A 19,315-nucleotide genomic window follows, 5' to 3' on the forward strand; every position below is an offset into this window, starting at 1 on the left:
GCCACCATTTTTACTCCCACGGACCCACCCATCCCCTTCCCCTACCAAACATGAACATGTTATAACCCAGCATCATTCTTCAACAAGAAAAACCATACTAGGAATTCCGCCTAGCAGGAAGGAGGAGCTGATGACTGGTTTATTGAAATTATGATTTATGAGGAGATCGCGGGACAGATTCTAGGTGGGATTCAGACCGAATGAAGACAGAAGACGGCACAGAGCAAGTGAGAAGCAGCTGATCAGAACACACACACACACACAAATGGGAGGGGCTTGGAAACGAGCATTGTTTACTGGTAAGGGAAGACTGCAGATATTTGGCTCACCCAACCTCAGGTCAACCTCTCCCCACAACACAAAGCAGCCACATCTGGGTTGCCCAAAAGGCACTTGCTTCAAAAGGGACGCTGGGTGAGCTACAATCTCTTTTAGAGGAGAATTCAGTTATTCTGGAAAAGGGGGATGAAGGGATCTGCAGAAGCCATGACTGTACTTTCTAGCTGAGCCCCACTTCGCTGCCGCTGTCTTCCTCGGGCTGAGCCAAGTCCTTTTCCACCTCCTCTTTCTCCACAAAGTTGAGGATGCGCCGGTTGGCTTGGATTAAGTACTGCTGTTGGCGGAAATAAACTTTCAATGCCCCCTTGATGGCCACGAAGGCAATGCCACCCTACCGAGAGAAGGGAAAAAATAGAATAAAATTTATTGCCACTGTGAATGTAAACTAACTGGCATACATTAAAAATTTCATTGCATACAGCTCTCAAAGGGTTAAAGGTAAACGTTCCCCTGGCACATATGTGCTAGTCGTTCCCGACTCTAGGGAGCGGTGCTCATCTCCGTTTCAAAGCCGAAGAGCCAGCGTTGTCCGAAGACGTCTCCGTGGTCATGTGGCTGGCATGACTAAATGCCGAAGGAATATGGAACGCTGTTACCTTCCCACCAAAGGTGGTTCCTATTTTTCTACTTGCATTTTTACATGCTTTTGAATGCTAGGTTGGCAGAAGCTGGGACAAGTAATGGGAGCTCACTCCATTATGCGGCGCTAGGGATTCGAACTGCTGAACCGCCGACTTTGTGATCGACAAGCTCAGCGTCTTAGCCACTGAGCTACCGCATCCCATCCTCAAAGGGTTACCATCTTCAATTTTACACTACATTAACATGACAAGATAAATAAATAAATAAATAAATAAATAATAAATAAATAAATAATGTATATACCCACATATATCATATGACACATAGAAACAACACAGTCTGGTTTGGATGTATACATGTTTATGGCGAGAAAAATGAATCATGTGAATTTGAGCTCTAAGCCCACAGCGCTCATAAGCAGCGTCCTGCATAAAGGGATGGGAGCTTTCTATAATCATCTCGGTTGTCCTCACTACTCTCTGTAGGGACTTTCTATCTGAGGCACTAGATAGACACTAGAAGAGAAGGGAAGCGAATTAAATAATAGAGTGGATTATCCTTCTTCATTTGAGTGCTCTCCAAGATGACGGTCTTCACTCTTTACAATCCTGGCTGACTAAATTTAAAGCAATCAGATCAAGACTGCGAGAGTAACGGGAATACTCCAAAGCAGGGGTCCCTGATCCTGGTCTGCAGACTAGTATCGATCTGCAGCTTGTTAGGAACCAGCCACACAAGTCAAGATCACATGAAGAGTTAATGCCACTTTATAAGGCCTTGGTAAGGCCACACTTGGAATGCTGCATTCAGTTTCCGTTGCCACGATGTAGAAAAGATGTGGAGATTCTGGAGAGAGTGCAGAGAGGAACAACCAAGGTGATGAGGGGAGTGGAGGCTAAAACATATGAAGAACGGTTGCAGGAACTGGGTATGTCTAGTTTAATGAAAAGAAGGACTAGGGGAGACATGATAGCAGTCCTCCAATATCTCAGGGGTTGCCACAAAGAAGAGAGAGTCAAGCTACTCCCCAAAGCACCTGAGGACAGGACAAGAAGCAATGGGTGGAAATTAATCAAGGAGAGAAGCAACCTAGAACTGAGGAGAAATTTCCTGACAGTTAAAACAATTAATCAGTGGAACAAGTTGCCTCCAGAAGTTGTGAATGCCCCAACACTGGAAGTTTTTAAGAAGATGTTGGATAAACATTTGTCTAAAGTGGTGTAGGGTTTCCTGCCTAGGCAGGGGGTTGGACTAGAAAATCTCCAAGATCTCCAGCAGCCGAATCAGAGGAGGAGGAGGAGTTGTGGGAGTCAGGGTCAGCATCAAGGCAACCTGAGAGCTCCGAGGGGGAAGAGAGAATGGAGCTGGCAGAGAGAGGGAGGGAGGGAGGGAGGGAGAGACAGAGGTGGAGCTTGGGCCGTCCATCAGCCCTCAGATGGCACGTCAAGAGCCCCCAGGTCTGGAGGTGGCTGATGAGGAAGAGGAGGAACAACTGGGTCCAGTGCCTGACATGCACATGCGCAGAAGGCAGAGGAGAGGAGAGCAGTGGAAATCTATGGGCCGGTCCTTGGGACGAAAGAGCCACCGCTGCTACTGAAGCCCCACCCTAGCTCTGGGGATAAAAGGCAAGGGGCGGAGATGAATAGATGTGGCAGACAATTATTCATCTTCTGGATGGACAAGCCTGTGCTTAGCCTGCGGTGAGCGAGACATTTTTGTCCTGACTGCCCACATTCCTAATAAAGGAATATTTTGAGTTCACGTCAGAGGGTTTGTTGTGTTTGGGGAGCTGGGCCAGAACAGTATTTATGTGTGTTTATGAGAGACAGAGAGGGAGAGGAAGGGAGGAAGGGAGGGGAGGGAGAATTTCTCAACAGGAAAAGACAGACATTCCTTATTGCATGCAGTTGTGTTGAACTGGGACCAGTTCCCTGGAAGGCAGGGCAAGCATTGAATGCTGCCCATCATGGCTTCCTCCCCTGACTCACCAGGATGGTACGCTGGAGGTTGGAGTTGACTCTCCGAAATGTGACCCGGCCCACAAGGCTGGCAATAGTTGGGAACACCAAGGCCCCACACAAGGTGCGCGAGATGGAAAGGTGGTCGCTCTGGTATCGTGACTCGGCCAGAGGTATCGATGGGATCGGACGGTTGGGTCCTGAGGAGGAAAAAAAAAGCCAGGAGAAGAGGTCACTCTAAAGAAGGGGTGTCAAATGCGATTTCATTGAGGGCCGCATCGGGTTGTGTTTGACCAGGGGGAAGGGCAGTCGTGTCGGGGGGCATCTGTGGGGGCCAAGTGCTAAGGGAGGACTTCTCTCAGATCCTCCCTCCTTTCCTTCTTTTTCCTTCCATCTTCTTTCTCCTTTCTCCTTCCTTCCCTTCTTTCCTTCTTTTTCCTCCCCTCTTCCTTCTCCTTTCTCCTTCCTTCCCTTCTTTCCTTCTTTTTCCTTCCCTCTTCCTTCTCTTTTCTTCTTCCTTCCCTTCTTTCCTTCTTTTTCCTTCCGCACTCTCTTCCCACCTTCATCTGTCAGAAACGGTGTAGGGTCTCCTGCTAGAGCAGGGGTTTGGACTAGAAGACTTCTTCCAGTCCAAAGCGGATTGGAGACTAAAACATACGAAGAACAGTTACAGGAACTGGGCCTGGCTAGTCTAGTGAAGAGAAGGACCAGGGGAGACAGGATAGCATTCCTCCAGTATTTGAGGGGCTGCTACAGAGAGTAGGGGGTCAAGCTATTCTCCAAAGCACCCGAAGGCCAGATAAGGAATGGATGGAAACTGATTAAGGAGAGATTCAATCTGGAAATAAGGAAGAATTTCCTGACAGAACAATCAACCCATGGAACAGAAGTTGTGGGAGCTTCATCACTGGAGGCTTTCAGGAAGAGACTGGTGATGGGTCTCCTGTCTGGGTGTGGGTAGGGGGGTAGGACTAGATGACCTACAAGGTCCCTTCCAACTCTCTTAGTGTGAGCTGAAGTCCACACATCTGAAGTCCAAGTTGGCGAGGTTGAGAAACACAGCTCTCATGAGTCAAACTCGCTGCCAAGGAGGTTTGTGCTGCCATCTTTGAGACACTATTTCTCTCTCTCTCTCTCTCCTCACTCACTCACACACACACACTTCCAGATGTCTCTCAGCCTGCAAAAAAATCAGCTCCATCCCTTCCCCCTCCCTGTCCTTATCCTCTCAAAGCAGGAGCCCAGGTCTCAAAAGGGGAACCACACACTAACCTGGGACCCAGGAATGCAGGATCTGGAGCTTGCTAGAGTATTTCCGCCACACCCGAAGGATGTAGTCTTCCCAACGGATCATCTTGCCCAGTACTAGCATGACCGGAATGGTGGGCAGCCCCATGAGCAGGAAGAGGGGGTCAGCTCGCTCCATCACATCCAGGCCCTTCTTATGGCCAACTACCTGTGGAGATCAAGAGGCAAGTGGGTGGGTGGAGAATTAGGAGTTGGACTAGCCTTGGGGGTCCCAAGGGTGCTTTTTCCATTCCATGGTAGACTGCAGGAACCATTAGCAGCACTAAGGTGACCCTGAGGACACAAATAAACCTCCAGGTGGCCTCAACGACCCACTAAAAGGACGCAAATGACCAGCTGTCTGCAAGGAGTATCAATCCTTCAATTCCCCACCATCCGGTCAGAGCTTCTTGGATGAGAAGCGAAATGTCTTCAAAAGAAAAAACAAGAAAGTCCAGTTGGCTTGGGGATGTGGCTAAGGAGTTATCTGACAGGTAAGGGGTGGAGCCTGGAGGGGTGTGGCAGACAGATGCAAGATGTGTGATCTGTTGTGGTCTGCCAGCAGCCTGTGGTGATCCTCCGGCGGCCTGCAGAGCTGGCAGCAGAGTCGGACAGCGAGGAGGTTGGGGAGGAACATGGGCCAGTCCTGGAGTCTGGGGAAGGCTCTGATGAGGGCTCTGCGTCGGAGGCAGAGAGGGGGCCAGGGCCGTCTAGTAGTTATGTGCTGCCTCCGGAGCCTCCAGAATCGGACAGCAGCGAGGCAGAGGAACAGGCTCCCCCTGTTCCCAGTGTGCGCATGCACAGAGCTGGCAGAAGGCAAGAACAGTTAAGACAGAAGGGATGACTCGGGAGTAAGGCTTGAAGATGATTGGCCCCTTCCAGAAGACATGTGAGCCTTTGCAGGAAGCAACTTTGTCTGTTCTGCTTGGTTTATATTCTGAAGCTCCGTTTTGACTCTTTGCTCCGTGTGGCCTTGCAAAGCTAATTGCCAATGAGGTTTTTGGTAGTGTTTCAAGGGAGATAAAGGCGGGAGCTTATCAGCCTTATCCCAAAAGACTTTGGCAGACTTCTGTCGGAGTCTTTACAAACTATTTGTGACTCATTACGAGCTGTGAATAAACAATTCACAGCCGTTGAAATAAAAAGAGGGTTTTTGGGACTAAGCGTGTGCTTTGTACTGTCTCAGGAAGCCTAGGTCAGAACATGACCTGGGAGTGAAGCCACAAAGAATGTGTTTCTTCATTCCCCAAACCTCATCTACCAGCATAAACGTCCTTGCAAAACTTAAAACGTGGTTTGTGGTTTAGCTTCAAGGCTCCAAATCACCCCCTATCTTCCTCTGAATGGGATCTTATTTGCATTATCAAGATCTCCACAGGGTCTCCAGAAGATTAATCCTGATGGAGAATATCAATTCTCCAACAGTTTTTTTTTTCACCCTGCCATTTCATCAACTAAAGCTCTGGCCTCCATCATGTTCTGCAGACCAACGTAATGATTTTGGGGTGTGTGTGTGTGTGTGTCTCTGCTGATGGGCTTTGATGGGAGGGCAGCCTCTCCTGTGGGCACGCCAAGTCTTACCTGCATCACAGTCACGGCTCCATAAGTCACTGCTGACCAGTAGAGTGTCCCAACCACAATGCCAGCAGCAGCAAAAGGGCTGACTTTGGATAAAATCCGGTCCACTTGCTGCAGAAAATAGACCACAGGTCCTGCAAAGAGATGACCAAGCATCAGAAGAAGTCCTTGTTGACCAGAGGCCGGTCTTTAGAACAGAGGTTGCCAACCTTTCTGGCTTTGTGAACCAGCGGAGCATGGGAGGGAGAGGAAATAGTTCCTTGTGAGCTTCATGTTGTGGCCCACCAGTGGCCAGCGGATCTGGCAGCAGAGTTGGACATGAGGAGGTTGGGGAGTCTGGGGAAGGCTCTGATGAGGGCTCTATGTCAGAGGCAGAGAGGGGGCCAGAGCCCTATGCCAGTTAACAGCTGCCTTTGGAGTCAGACATCAGTAGGGCAGAAGAACAGCTTGTATTTGCTCCTTTTTATTCCCTCTGGGAGGGGCCATTCACCATCCACCTGTGCCTTTACTCCTGAGTCAACCCTGGTTCCTTAGCTGTTCCCTTCTCCTGGCAGTTCTGCGCATGCGCACACTGGGAACAGGCTCCAGCTGTTCTTCTGCCCCACTGATCTCCGACTCCGAAGGCAGCTGATAACTGTCAGACGGCCTTGGCCCCATCTCTGTCTCCGACACAGAGCCCTCATCAGAGCCTTCCCCAGACTCCAGGACTGGCCCATGTCCCTCCCCAACCTCCTCACTGTCTGAGTCTGCCACCAGCTCCACTGGTCACTGGCGGGCCACAACAGATTGGTTTTTAGGACTCTTGGAGGGAATATAGTGTTTATTTAGTATCTGAATCCGCTGCAGCCAAATGGGTGCATTTATCCGGCGGTGGTTGGGCCAGCTCTGTACTCACCTACTTTGGGGAAGACGATGCAGTACTCAGTTCCACACTGGGGACAATTCACGCTGCCAATACTGTTCCCCTTTTGCTTCTCATCCAGCCATCGCTGGAGGCAGGCCTGGTGGATCCACTTGGTGGATCCTTTGCAACGACAAGGACAGACCCACTCTGCCGACCGGTCATCGCCTTCGGTGGCAAAACACACCCAGCAATGCCTGGGAGACAAAGAGAGAGAAAAGGAGAAAGGAAGCGTTGAAGGAATGGTGAGTGATTGTACCCTGAAGATCGCATTTAATTTCGTTATACGTGCAATGACAATAAAGTAAACATGCCGCTTTGTGCTTCTGTTGTGCCCGTTCAGCAGCCAAATCAGAGGAGGAGGAGTGGGAGTCAGGGCAAATCAAGGCAGCCTGAGAGCTCCGAGGGGGAAGAGGGAATGGAGCTGGCAGAGAGAGAGACAGAGGGGGAGCCTGGGCCGTCCGTCAGCCCTCAGATGGAGAGTCAACAGCCCCCAGGTCTGGAGGAGGCTGATGAGGAAGAGTCCCATGCCTGCCCCGTGGATGTGCAGAAGGCAGAGGAGAGCAGTGGAAATCTATGTCTTTGGAAAGGAAGAGCCACCACTGCCAGAAAAGGCCCGTCCTAGCTCTGGAGATAAAAGGCAGCAGGAGGACGAGATGAATAGATGTGGCAGACAAGTATTCATCTCCCTGCCGGACAGGCTCGTTAGCCTGCGGTGAGGGAGGAACTTTTTGCCAGGGCTGCCGGTGCCCTTAATAAAGGAATCATTGATTGAAATACAGAAGGTTCGTGGTGTTTGGGGAGCTGGGTCAGAACAGCTTCCAAATCAACAGAGCAAGCAAGAAGATCAAAACTTTCCCGGGATAAATAATTGTAGAGAGACATAATTAGGAGACTAAAACACGCCACTCCAAGAGACGTACGGTAGATATTAGGGGAAGTGGTGGAGGAAGCCAACTGTCCAAGGTGAGATTCTGCACGGCATCAAAACTATACTAGTAAAAGGCTTGGGCTTTTTTTTAACCTGTTCTGGTTAACTTTTGGCACCTGAGAACTCTGGCTTCCAGAAAAAAAAATCCCTCAATTGCCAAATGTCTGGCAGGGAAATTGACAGCTACAGCTTGAAGGGTCTTGTTAGAACAGAGGGGGACTTCAGGTGCAGACCGTTGTTGGTCGGCGCCCAATTTGGTCGTGACCAGAAGCAAGGCAAAATGCACATGTGCGCACACACACAAAATGGTACAGCAGGGGAAACCGCCGCGGCTGTGTTTATTCGGCACCCGAGGATGTGTTTGTGACGTTAGGAAAACATTTAGTGGATTTTTCGGTCGACACCCAAATTGTTCGTGGTCCGAGCTGTTCGGGACGCGAGGTCCCACTGTATGCACAGTCCTTGATCCGTAAATGCTTTCGGCTTTTCAATAATATGCTATACTGCCAAAATGAGGCAGAGACTGGTCAAAAATCATGTACTGTATTTTTCGGAGTATAAGAAGCACCTTTCCCCCCCCCCCTAAAAGAGGGTGAAAATTTGGGTGTGTCTTATACATTGTATGTAGCCCCACCCACCCACTAGCCCCAACACTTTGGCCTCTGCCTTCCAGCAATTTACCTCTTTGCAGCAAAGGGGGGCTTGCGGAGGCTTCAATAAGCTATAGCAATCCCTGCAGCCTGTAACAGCTGATGATCGGGAGAAATTGAAAGTGAAACTTGCTGTTTGCTCCACTTGGCAAATTGCTGGGAGGCAGATTTTTTTTTCTTGTGCTAATCAGGTTGTTTGCTGCAAGGAGGTAAGTCAACAACTATAAATGCCTATAGAATGTTCAAATGATTAGACTTATTTATTAAAGACTGCTTTATTATTATTCTAGACAGCTTAACAAAATAAAGAAGCTTTTTAAAATAAATGCTTGATCTGAAGAGGCCCCGTGCTATTGTTTTAAAAAGTGCTATTCTTTTAAATAGCAGAGAATAACTATACTTCTAGAAAGCACATCAATTTTAACAGCATCTGTACAAGTATAGTCTGAAATATAGCACTACAAACAGTGTATATTGTCTGTACTGTTTGTTGCAAGGAGGCAAATTGCTGGGAGACAGAGGCAGATATTTTCCCTTGTTTTCCTCCCCAAAATCTAAGTGCGTCTTATACTTCAGAACGTCTTATACTCCAAAAATATAGGTAGTTGATACCAAATCATACAAATGATCTGGTACCATCATCATCATCAGAAAGACGAGCGTGGATGAGGTCACCAGTTTGGGTAATGAAATGTCTGCAAGAAAACAACCAAGTTCAGAGTGCACCAAGGACACCTCATTTCAAGCCCGAACTACAAATATTGGTACATAGTCCAAAGTAGATCAACAGACTGGGTATGGAGCAGTGCCAAGTCTAAACAACCAACTGGTCCAAGATCAACGTGTGAAGAGTGGGATCTGCCTCCCTGAATCTGCTTCTGAAGTGAAGCCGGTTTCCCGTATTAATGAAAAGTTGCGAACAAACCATAATTATCTACCTGAACTCTAGGGCTAAAAAATGTTGATATCAAAGCTAGTCTCACAGGTTTGGAACCGTGCCTTAGGCACAGGGGTGTGAACTTGAAACGAGACACACCCAACATGTCCCAGTTTTGCCACACATAGTCTCATGATTTCGAGCTCCATCTCAGCCGTTTTTTGCATTAGTAGGTTTTAGCAAGAGTCCGGAGGCGAAGACAGGAGGCTAGAAACCAGGAGGCTGTGAGTTCTAGTCCCACCATAGGCATGAAAGCCAGCTGAGTGACTTTGGGCCTGTCATTCTCTCTCGGCCCAATCCACCTCACAGGGTTGTTGTTATTGTGGGAAAAAGAGTAGGTAGGATTACTAAGCATCTTCACCGCCTTCAGTTAACCAATATATGTCATAATATGTACAGCAATAAATGTGATGTAATCAATATATATAAAAGTCAAGTAACACTGACTCATCATGAAATCTCCAGAACTGTAAAGCCTACAAGTTTGAAATTTGGCACATAGGTGCCTCTTGGCTTCAAGGTGCTCGCTAAGAAAGGATTTTTTGAAATGACCAACAGATCATTAGTGTTTCTTATACACTAATTAACACGTTCTGATGCTAAGGAGTTCTACTCTCCCTCCCCACCTGAAAAGAACTCTGTTCCAACTGCCAGTTGCCTCACATTCCGTTACCTCAGTTCAAACTGGCAGATATTCCACTCCTTCACTCAGGAGCCGTCTGGGGCTCCTTACAGTACTAAACGTTGGTATCTCACCAAGATGTCTACGCCTTCCACCTATGGAACTGCTTCTGGACTCAAGGCAGCGGGAACAATATTCCCATATGTGTTTCAATCAGACCACTATTGAACCAACAGATTGTGAATTGAATTCTTCCTGCATAGCCCTATCACATAGTTTCATCACGAAGCACAAGTGTCTGTGTGTGTGTGTGTGTGTATGTATGTATGTATGTATGTATGTATGACTTATATGTATATGTCAACTGAAGACGGCGAATATGCTCAGTAGTCCTGCCTTTTCATTTCTTTATTCTTTTTTTCTTTTTATAAATATAGTTTAAAAGGCGAGACATCAATCTCGCAATAATCTTAAGAGGAAGACTGGGGCTGTGTGACTGCGAAGATGGAGATGGCCTTGAAAACTGCAAACATGACATTTGAATTGGGAACTTCGTGTTTCAACATTACGCTTTCTCAGCTGAAATGCCAAGAACCGTGGGAATTGACAGCCAGAAATTCTCAGCATGAAAATGTCAGTTATACGTCAACAACCAAGAGTTATCCAGCTTCGCAGGAAAAAAAATGTTACTAGTATTTCTCAACGTCAGCCATTTTAAAGATGTATGGACTTCAACTCCCAGAATTCCCCTGCCAGCAATGCTGGGAGTTGAAGTCCATACATCTTAAAATGGCTGAGAAACACTATGGGAAGTATGATTTTAAAAGAACATGCTGGGAATTAAAACTTCATGTGCCTTCATGCTGGCAGAGGAAAGGATATGATTTACTGGCTTTTTTTCTACTCTGCATAAGAATCTTTTATCTAGCTGTTTCGTGGATTGGGAAGTTTTCAATCAAGCAGGTGTCCTGAGTTTAACGGAGTTGCAGAGTTGAAAGTCAAGGAAATGCTTTCTTGTTAATAATTTACTAACTTCTTTTAACATGCACGTAAGAAGAAATCCTCACTATTAAAGGAAAATATACTTGAAGAAAGTGAAACCTTATAATCCTAGAAAAGAAAACAGAAAGAGAACACTTCTATAATATTTTCAGTGAGTCTAAGACGACTCTTTCATTTTAAAGATAAATCATGTGGAAGGGGTGGGGGAAGCTAAATTTGTGTGAAATAGCCACCTATGATAATTACATGAACCTTCATTTGCTCTATCTTTTTTGAGGTCCATTCAACTATAAACTAATCATACAAGCCAGGATTTAGGTTGCACACTAGGTTAAAACATGGCTTGCTAGATTGCAACTCAAGTGCTGGGTTCGCGTATCAGGTTGCACATTACTCCATGTCAAGACTAGCAGTAATGTTTTCACATTTATTTCACTATTTATTCAGTGTGTTTGTGTGTGTGTGTGTGTGTGTGTGTGTGTGTGTGTGTGTATGTATGTATGTATGTATGTATGCTGGTCTTGTTATATTCGGGTGTTTTCCTGTGTAAGATTGAGATTGCCTTGGAAATGTTTCGGCGAGGTCTCACTCACCATCCTCAGGCTGGGTTTTGGGCTTAAACCGTGGTCGGAGATGCTGTCTTCCTATAAATCTTGAGGGGGGGGGTGGACTGCTGGCGTTGTTTCAGTAAGTGGATTCATAGGCTGTGTGGCTGTATCATGATTGGTAGATTGGTGCTGATTGGTGCTGGCTGTGTGTCCATTGTTGTTTTGTGTTGTAATGGCCTGGGTGGTGGGTGGGGCTCGTTTGTTTAGCAGGGCTGGTTTCCAGACAAATGAGCCCCACCCACCACCCAGGCCATTACAACACAAAACAACAATGGACACACAGCCAGCACCAATCAGCACCAATCTATCAATCATGATACAGCCACACAGCCAATCAATCCACTTACTGAAACAACGCCAGCAGTCCACACACCCCCAAGATTTATAGAAAGATGGCATCTCCGACCACGCTTTAAGCCCAAAACCCAGCCTGAGGATGGTGAGTGAGACCTCGCCGAAACATTGCCAAGGCAATCTCAATCTTACACGGGAGAACACCCGAATACAACAAGACCAGCATACCTACACCCGTGAAAATCTACGTATATATACACACACACACACACACACACACACACACACATATATACACACATACACATGCACAAACACACACACCAACCATGCAATGGTTAGTTTCTGTAGCTTGGTATGATACGCAATCCAAAACTCTTTGGCTAATTCTTGGTTCAGTACACGGCATGAAGCAGAAAACGGAGGAATTCAATAACCAGCTTAAATGGCTGTAGAGATTCTCCATCATCCAGGTCATGGATGTTCCAAAGGGGCTTTTTCAGGAGGCAACGGGACTTTCTTGTTTTTTCTTTTGAAGACGTTTCACTTCTCATCCAAGAAGCTTCTTCAGCTCTGACAGGATGGTGGGGAAATGGAAGGATTTATATTCCCTGCAGACAAGTTGGTCATTTGCATCCTTTTAGAGGGTCATTGAAGCCCTTGGAGGTTTGTCACCTGAGTGGTGCAAATGGTTCCTGTAGCCTTTTCCCCTCTAGAAATCCATTCCTTCTCCCACCCCATTCAAAGGGTGTTTATCCCAAATTGTATGGCTAAAAGTCCGTAGAGATTCTCCATCATCTAGGTCGTCATCTAGGTCGTGGTTGTCCCAAAGGTGCTTTTTAAGGAGGCAACTGGACTTCAACGACCCTTTAAAAGGATGCAAATGACCAGCTGTCTGCAAGGAATATCAATCCTTCCATTCCCCACCATCCAGTCAGAGTTGTAGAAGCTTTTGGAGGAGAAGCGAAAAATCTTCAAAGAAAATGAAAGATGGATTGTTTATATAAAAACAAATTTTTAAAAAATATTTAAAAAGAAATAAAAATGATAAAATAAAATAATAATAATAAACACAATAAAATAATAAACACAATAAAATAATAATAAACATAATAAAATAATAATAAACATAATAAAATAATAATAAACATAATAAAATAATAATAAACATAATAAAATAATAATAAACATGATAGAATAATAATAAACATCATAAACATAATAATAAACATAATATAATACCACCACCCCATCCACCCCCATCCTAATGACAACACATATCCATCCAAGCCATTGAATGGGCTCCATCCCACTCTGGCTCTCTAAAAACGCTCCCCAACATCTGGCCAAGAAAAACCCGCAGGGACCAGTCCACCACATTCCCACGGTGGAAGGCTGACTCCAAGACACGTGCACTCCACCTTATGTAGGGCAGACATGTGGCTCCCAAACCGGCCCGCAACTCCGTTTGTAGGGTACAGGGGCGACCTCCTGGTGCCCTCCAAGACGTCGCCTTTTGGGGAGGGGGGGCAGCATAGGCGTCCATCAGCCTCTGAGACCTCCCTAAACCCGGTTTGCGCCACGGCCATTCAAGGTTGAGCAGCCTTGGGGGAAAGGCGCCCGGCTGGGATGACACATGTCCCGGGCCGGGGGAGGCTCCCCTTTGGCTATGGATAATAGGGAAGGGGGGTCCCCTTTGGCTGTGGATAATAGGGAAGGGGGTCCCCTATGGCTGGGGTGATGGGCAAGAGGTCCTCTTTAGCTGAGGATGATGGGCAAGGAATCCCCTTTGGCTGTGGATGATAGGGAATGGGGGTCCCATTGGCTGGGGATGATGGGCAAGAGGTCCCCTTTGGCTGGGAATGATGAGCAAGGGGTGCCCTTTGGCTGGGGATGATGGGGACGAGAACATATTCATCCAAGCCATTGAATGGGCTCCATCCCACTCTGGCTCTCCAAAAACGCCAAGAAAAAACCCAGCAGGGACCCGGTTCCACACCGTTCCCAAGGCGCGCGCTCCCCACCTTAGGTAGGGTCGATGGGTGGCCCTCAAACCGGACCGGAGCCCCGTTTTCAGGGCCAAGGGGGCTCCTGGTCCCCCCTTGGGGAGGGAAGGGCAGCATAGGCGCCCATCAGCCTCTCCAAACCTCCGACCTCCCCAGAGCCGGTTGGGTTGCGCCAAGGTCGAGCAGCCTTTGGGGAAAGACGGCCGGCTGGGAAGACGCGTGTCCGGGGCCGTGGGGAGGCTCCCCTTTGGCTGGGGACGATGGGAAAGGGGGTCCCCTATGGCTGGGGACGATGGACAAGGCTCAGAATCCGGGTCAAGGACGGGCGTCCCCCAACCCCTCGCCAGGGCCAGGCCGGAGACGCACCTCTCGGAAGCCTCTTGGAGCGTTGCCGCCGCCGCCGCCATGGCCGGGAAAGTCCGCGCGGCCCTCGAGAAGCCCCGGCGCGGCTGGGCCGGCTCAGCGTCCCCCGCAGGGCATCGAAAGGGCCGCCTCGCAACGCCCGGATGAGCCCGGCCAGGCCGCCTCGCCTTGCGCAACCCGCGCGCTCTCGCCGGCACCACCCCGGCCTCGCCGGCTTCCGGGCCCGCCTAAGAGACGCAGCGGCGGCCGCCCTTGGGTCGGCTCAAGGCTTCAGCAAACGGCCGCTGCAGAGGGGCTCAATAGTCCAAGGGTGGGAAGGGGGCGGGGAGGGCGCACAAGCCTAAGACCCCCAGCGCCCTGGGCAAAGGGGGACTCCATCCTCCATCATCCTCTGCCCTGCTGCTGTGGGGCGGGGACGGTGAGGTTTGGCGATGGAATCCATCTTCCATCCTCCTCTGCCCTGCTGCTGTGGGGCGGGGACGGTGAGGTTTGGAGATGGACTCCATCCTCCATCCTCCTCTGCCCTGCTGCTGTGGGGCGGGGACGGTGAGGTTTGGAGATGGACTCCATCCTCCATCCTCCTCTGCCCTGCTGCTGTGGGGCGGGGACGGTGAGGTTTGGAGATGGACTCCATCTTCCATCCTCCTCTCCCCTGCTGCTGTGGGGTGGGGACGGTGAGGTTTGGAGATGGACTCCATCTTCCATCCTCCTCTGCCCTGCTGCTGTGGGGTGGGGACGGTGAGGTTTGGAGATGGACTCCATCTTCCATCCTCCTCTCCCCTGCTGCTGTGGGGCGGGGACGGTGAGGTTTGGAGATGGACTCCATCTTCCATCCTCCTCTCCCCTGCTGCTGTGGGGCGGGGACGGTGAGGTTTGGAGATGGACTCCATCTTCCATCCTCCTCTCCCCTGCTGCTGTGGGGTGGGGACGGTGAGGTTTGGAGATGGACTCCATCCTCCATCCTCCTCTGCCCTGCTGCTGTGGGGCGGGGACGGTGAGGTTTGGAGATGGACTCCATCCTCCATCCTCCTCTGCCCTGCTGCTGTGGGGCGGGGACGGTGAGGTTTGGAGATGGACTCCATCCTCCATCCTCCTCTGCCCTGCTGCTGTGGGGCGGGGACGGTGAGGTTTGGAGATGGACTCCATCCTCCATCCTCCTCTGCCCTGCTGCTGTGGGGCGGGGACGGTGAGGTTTGGAGATGGACTCCATCTTCCATCCTCCTCTCCCCTGCTGCTGTGGGGTGGGGACGGTGAGGTTTGGAGATGGACTCCATCTTCCATCCTCCTCTCCCCTGCTGCTGTGGGGTGGGGACGGTGAGGTTTGGAGATGGACTCCATCTTCCATCCTCCTCTCCCCTGCTGCTGTGGGGTGGGGACGGTGAGGTTTGGAGATGGACTCCATCTTCCATCCTCCTCTCCCCTGCTGCTGTGGGGTGGGGACGGTGAGGTTTGGAGATGGACTCCATCTTCCATCCTCCTCTCCCCTGCTGCTGTGGGGCGGGGACGGTGAGGTTTGGAGATGGACTCCATCCTCCATCCTCCTCTGCCCTGCTGCTGTGGGGCGGGGACGGTGAGGTTTGGAGATGGACTCCATCCTCCATCCTCCTCTGCCCTGCTGCTGTGGGGCGGGGACGGTGAGGTTTGGAGATGGACTCCATCCTCCATCCTCCTCTGCCCTGCTGTGGGGTGGGGACGGTGAGGTTTGGCGATGGACTCCATCCTCCATCCTCCTCTGCCCTGCTGCTGTGGGGTGGGGACGGTGAGGTTTGGAGATGGACTCCATCTTCCACCCTCCTCTGCCCTGCTGCTGTGGGTTGGGGACGATGAGGTTTGGAGATGGACTCCATCCTCTATCATCCTCTCCCCTGCTGCTGTGGGTTGGGGACGATGAGGTTTGGAGATGGACTCCATCTTCCATCCTCCTCTCCCCTGCTGCTGTGGGGGGGGACGGTGAGGTTTGGAGATGGACTCCATCTTCCATCCTCCTCTGCCCTGCTGCTGTGGGGCGGGGATGATGAGGTTTACTGTTGGACTCCATCCTCCATCCTCCTCTGCCCTGCTGCTGTGGGGTGGGGACGATGAGGTTTGGAGTTGGACTCCATCTTCCATCATCCACTGCCCTGCTGCTGTGGGGCGGGGATGATGAGGTTTGCTGTTGGACTCCATCCTCCATCCTCCTCTGCCCTGCTGCTGTGGGGTGGGGACGATGAGGTTTGGAGTTGGACTCCATCTTCCATCATCCACTGCCCTGCTGCTGTGGGGCGGGGATGATGAGGTTTGCTGTTGGACTCCATCCTCCTCTGCCCTGCTGCTATGGGGCGGGGATTATGAGGTTTGGAGTTGGACTCCATCTTCCATCATCCTCTGCCCTGCTGCTGTGGGGCGGGGATGAAGAGGTTTGGACTCCATCTTCCATCATCCACTGCCCTGCTGCTGTGGGGCGGGGACGATGAGGTTTGGAGTTGGACTCCATCTTCCATCATCCACTGCCGTGCTGCTGTGGGGCGGGGATGATGAGGTTTGGACTCCATCTTCCATCATCCATTGCCCTGCTGCTGTGGGGCGGGGACGATGAGGTTTGGAGATGGACTCCATCTTCCATCCTCCTCTCCCCTGCTGCTGTGGGGTGGGGACGGTGAGGTTTGGAGATGGACTCCATCTTCCATCCTCCTCTGCCCTGCTGCTGTGGGATGGGGACGGTGAGGTTTGGAGATGGACTCCATCCTCCAACCTCCTCTGCCCTGCTGCTGTGGGGCGGGGACGATGAGGTTTGGAGATGGACTCCATCTTCCATCCTCCTCTCCCCTGCTGCTGTGGGGTGGGGATGGTGAGGTTTGGAGATGGACTCCATCCTCCAACCTCCTCTGCCCTGCTGCTGTGGGGTGGGGACGGTGAGGTTTGGAGATGGACTCCATCTTCCATCCTCCTCTCCCCTGCTGCTGTGGGGTGGGGACGGTGAGGTTTGGAGATGGACTCCATCTTCCATCCTCCTCTCCCCTGCTGCTGTGGGGTGGGGACGGTGAGGTTTGGAGATGGACTCCATCTTCCATCCTCCTCTCCCCTGCTGCTGTGGGGTGGGGACGGTGAGGTTTGGAGATGGACTCCATCTTCCATCCTCCTCTCCCCTGCTGCTGTGGGGTGGGGACGGTGAGGTTTGGAGATGGACTCCATCTTCCATCCTCCTCTCCCCTGCTGCTGTGGGGTGGGGACGGTGAGGTTTGGAGATGGACTCCATCTTCCATCCTCCTCTCCCCTGCTGCTGTGGGGTGGGGACGGTGAGGTTTGGAGATGGACTCCATCTTCCATCATCCACTGCCCTGCTGCTGTGGGGCGGGGATGATGAGGTTTGCTGTTGGACTCCATCCTCCATCCTCCTCTGCCCTGCTGCTGTGGGGTGGGGACGATGAGGTTTGGAGTTGGACTCTATCTTCCATCATCCACTGCCCTGCTGCTGTGGGGCGGGGATGATGAGGTTTGCTGTTGGACTCCACCCTCCTCTGCCCTGCTGCTATGGGGCGGGGATTATGAGGTTTGGAGTTGGACTCCATCTTCCATCATCCTCTGCCCTGCTGCTGTGGGGCGGGGATGAAGAGGTTTGGACTCCATCTTCCATCATCCACTGCCCTGCTGCTGTGGGGCGGGGACGATGAGGTTTGGAGTTGGACTCCATCTTCCATCATCCACTGCCGTGCTGCTGTGGGGCGGGGATGATGAGGTTTGGACTCCATCTTCCATCATCCATTGCCCTGCTGCTGTGGGGCGGGGACGATGAGGTTTGGAGATGGACTCCATCTTCCATCCTCCTCTGCCCTGCTGCTGTGGGGCGGGGACGGTGAGGTTTGGAGATGGACTCCATCCTCCATCCTCCTCTGCCCTGCTGCTGTGGGGCGGGGACGGTGAGGTTTGGAGATGGACTCCATCCTCCATCCTCCTCTGCCCTGCTGCTGTGGGGCGGGGACGGTGAGGTTTGGAGATGGACTCCATCTTCCATCCTCCTCTCCCCTGCTGCTGTGGGGTGGGGACGGTGAGGTTTGGAGATGGACTCCATCTTCCATCCTCCTCTCCCCTGCTGCTGTGGGGTGGGGACGGTGAGGTTTGGAGATGGACTCCATCTTCCATCCTCCTCTCCCCTGCTGCTGTGGGGTGGGGACGGTGAGGTTTGGAGATGGACTCCATCTTCCATCCTCCTCTGCCCTGCTGCTGTGGGGTGGGGACGGTGAGGTTTGGAGATGGACTCCATCTTCCATCCTCCTCTCCCCTGCTGCTGTGGGGCGGGGACGGTGAGGTTTGGAGATGGACTCCATCTTCCATCCTCCTCTCCCCTGCTGCTGTGAGGTGGGGACGGTGAGGTTTGGAGATGGACTCCATCTTCCATCCTCCTCTCCCCTGCTGCTGTGGGGTGGGGACGGTGAGGTTTGGAGATGGACTCCATCTTCCATCCTCCTCTGCCCTGCTGCTGTGGGGCGGGGACGGTGAGGTTTGGAGATGGACTCCATCCTCCATCCTCCTCTGCCCTGCTGCTGTGGGGCGGGGACGGTGAGGGTTGGAGATGGACTCCATCCTCTATCATCCTCTCCCCTGCTGCTGTGGGGGGGGACGGTGAGGTTTGGAGATGGACTCCATCTTCCATCCTCCTCTGCCCTGCTGCTGTGGGGCGGGGATGATGAGGTTTGCTGTTGGACTCCATCCTCCATCCTCCTCTGCCCTGCTGCTGTGGGGTGGGGACGATGAGGTTTGGAGTTGGACTCCATCTTCCATCATCCACTGCCCTGCTGCTGTGGGGCGGGGATGATGAGGTTTGCTGTTGGACTCCATCCTCCATCCTCCTCTGCCCTGCTGCTGTGGGGCGGGGATTATGAGGTTTGGAGTTGGACTCCATCTTCCATCATCCTCTGCCCTGCTGCTGTGGGGCGGGGATGAAGAGGTTTGGACTACATCTTCCATCATCCACTGCCCTGCTGCTGTGGGGCGGGGACGATGAGGTTTGGAGTTGGACTCCATCTTCCATCATCCTCTGCCCTGCTGCTGTGGGGCGGGGACGATGAGGTTTGGAGTTGGACTCCATCTTCCATCCTCCACTGCCGTGCTGCTGTGGGGCGGGGATGATGAGGTTTGGACTCCATCTTCCATCATCCACTGCCCTGCTGCTGTGGGGCAGTGACGATGAGGTTTGGAGATGGACTCCATCTTCCATCATCCACTGCCCTGCTGCTGTGGGGCGGGGACGATGAGGTTTGGAGTTGGACTCCATCTTCCA

General features: G+C 51.4%; 1 protein-coding gene across 1 annotated transcript; it reads right to left on the bottom strand.

Annotated features, from left to right (window-relative positions):
- Nucleotides 1–266: 266 nt before the first annotated feature.
- LOC309396235 (E3 ubiquitin-protein ligase MARCHF5-like) lies at nucleotides 267–14,291 on the bottom strand. Its single transcript, XM_081961185.1, has 6 exons — nucleotides 14,062–14,291; nucleotides 6,640–6,842; nucleotides 5,748–5,878; nucleotides 4,152–4,335; nucleotides 2,910–3,079; nucleotides 267–670 (listed from the first exon to the last, which is right to left on the bottom strand). The coding sequence occupies exons 1-6, from the start codon at nucleotides 14,100–14,102 to the stop codon at nucleotides 500–502; spliced, it is 900 nt and encodes a 299-aa protein (XP_081817311.1). The 5' UTR covers nucleotides 14,103–14,291; the 3' UTR covers nucleotides 267–499.
- Between the last annotated feature and the right edge of the window lie 5,024 nt (nucleotides 14,292–19,315).

This window comes from Natrix helvetica, assembly GCF_964273705.1.
Source record: "Natrix helvetica genome assembly, chromosome: 8".
Classification (NCBI taxonomy): domain Eukaryota; kingdom Metazoa; phylum Chordata; class Lepidosauria; order Squamata; family Natricidae; genus Natrix; species Natrix helvetica.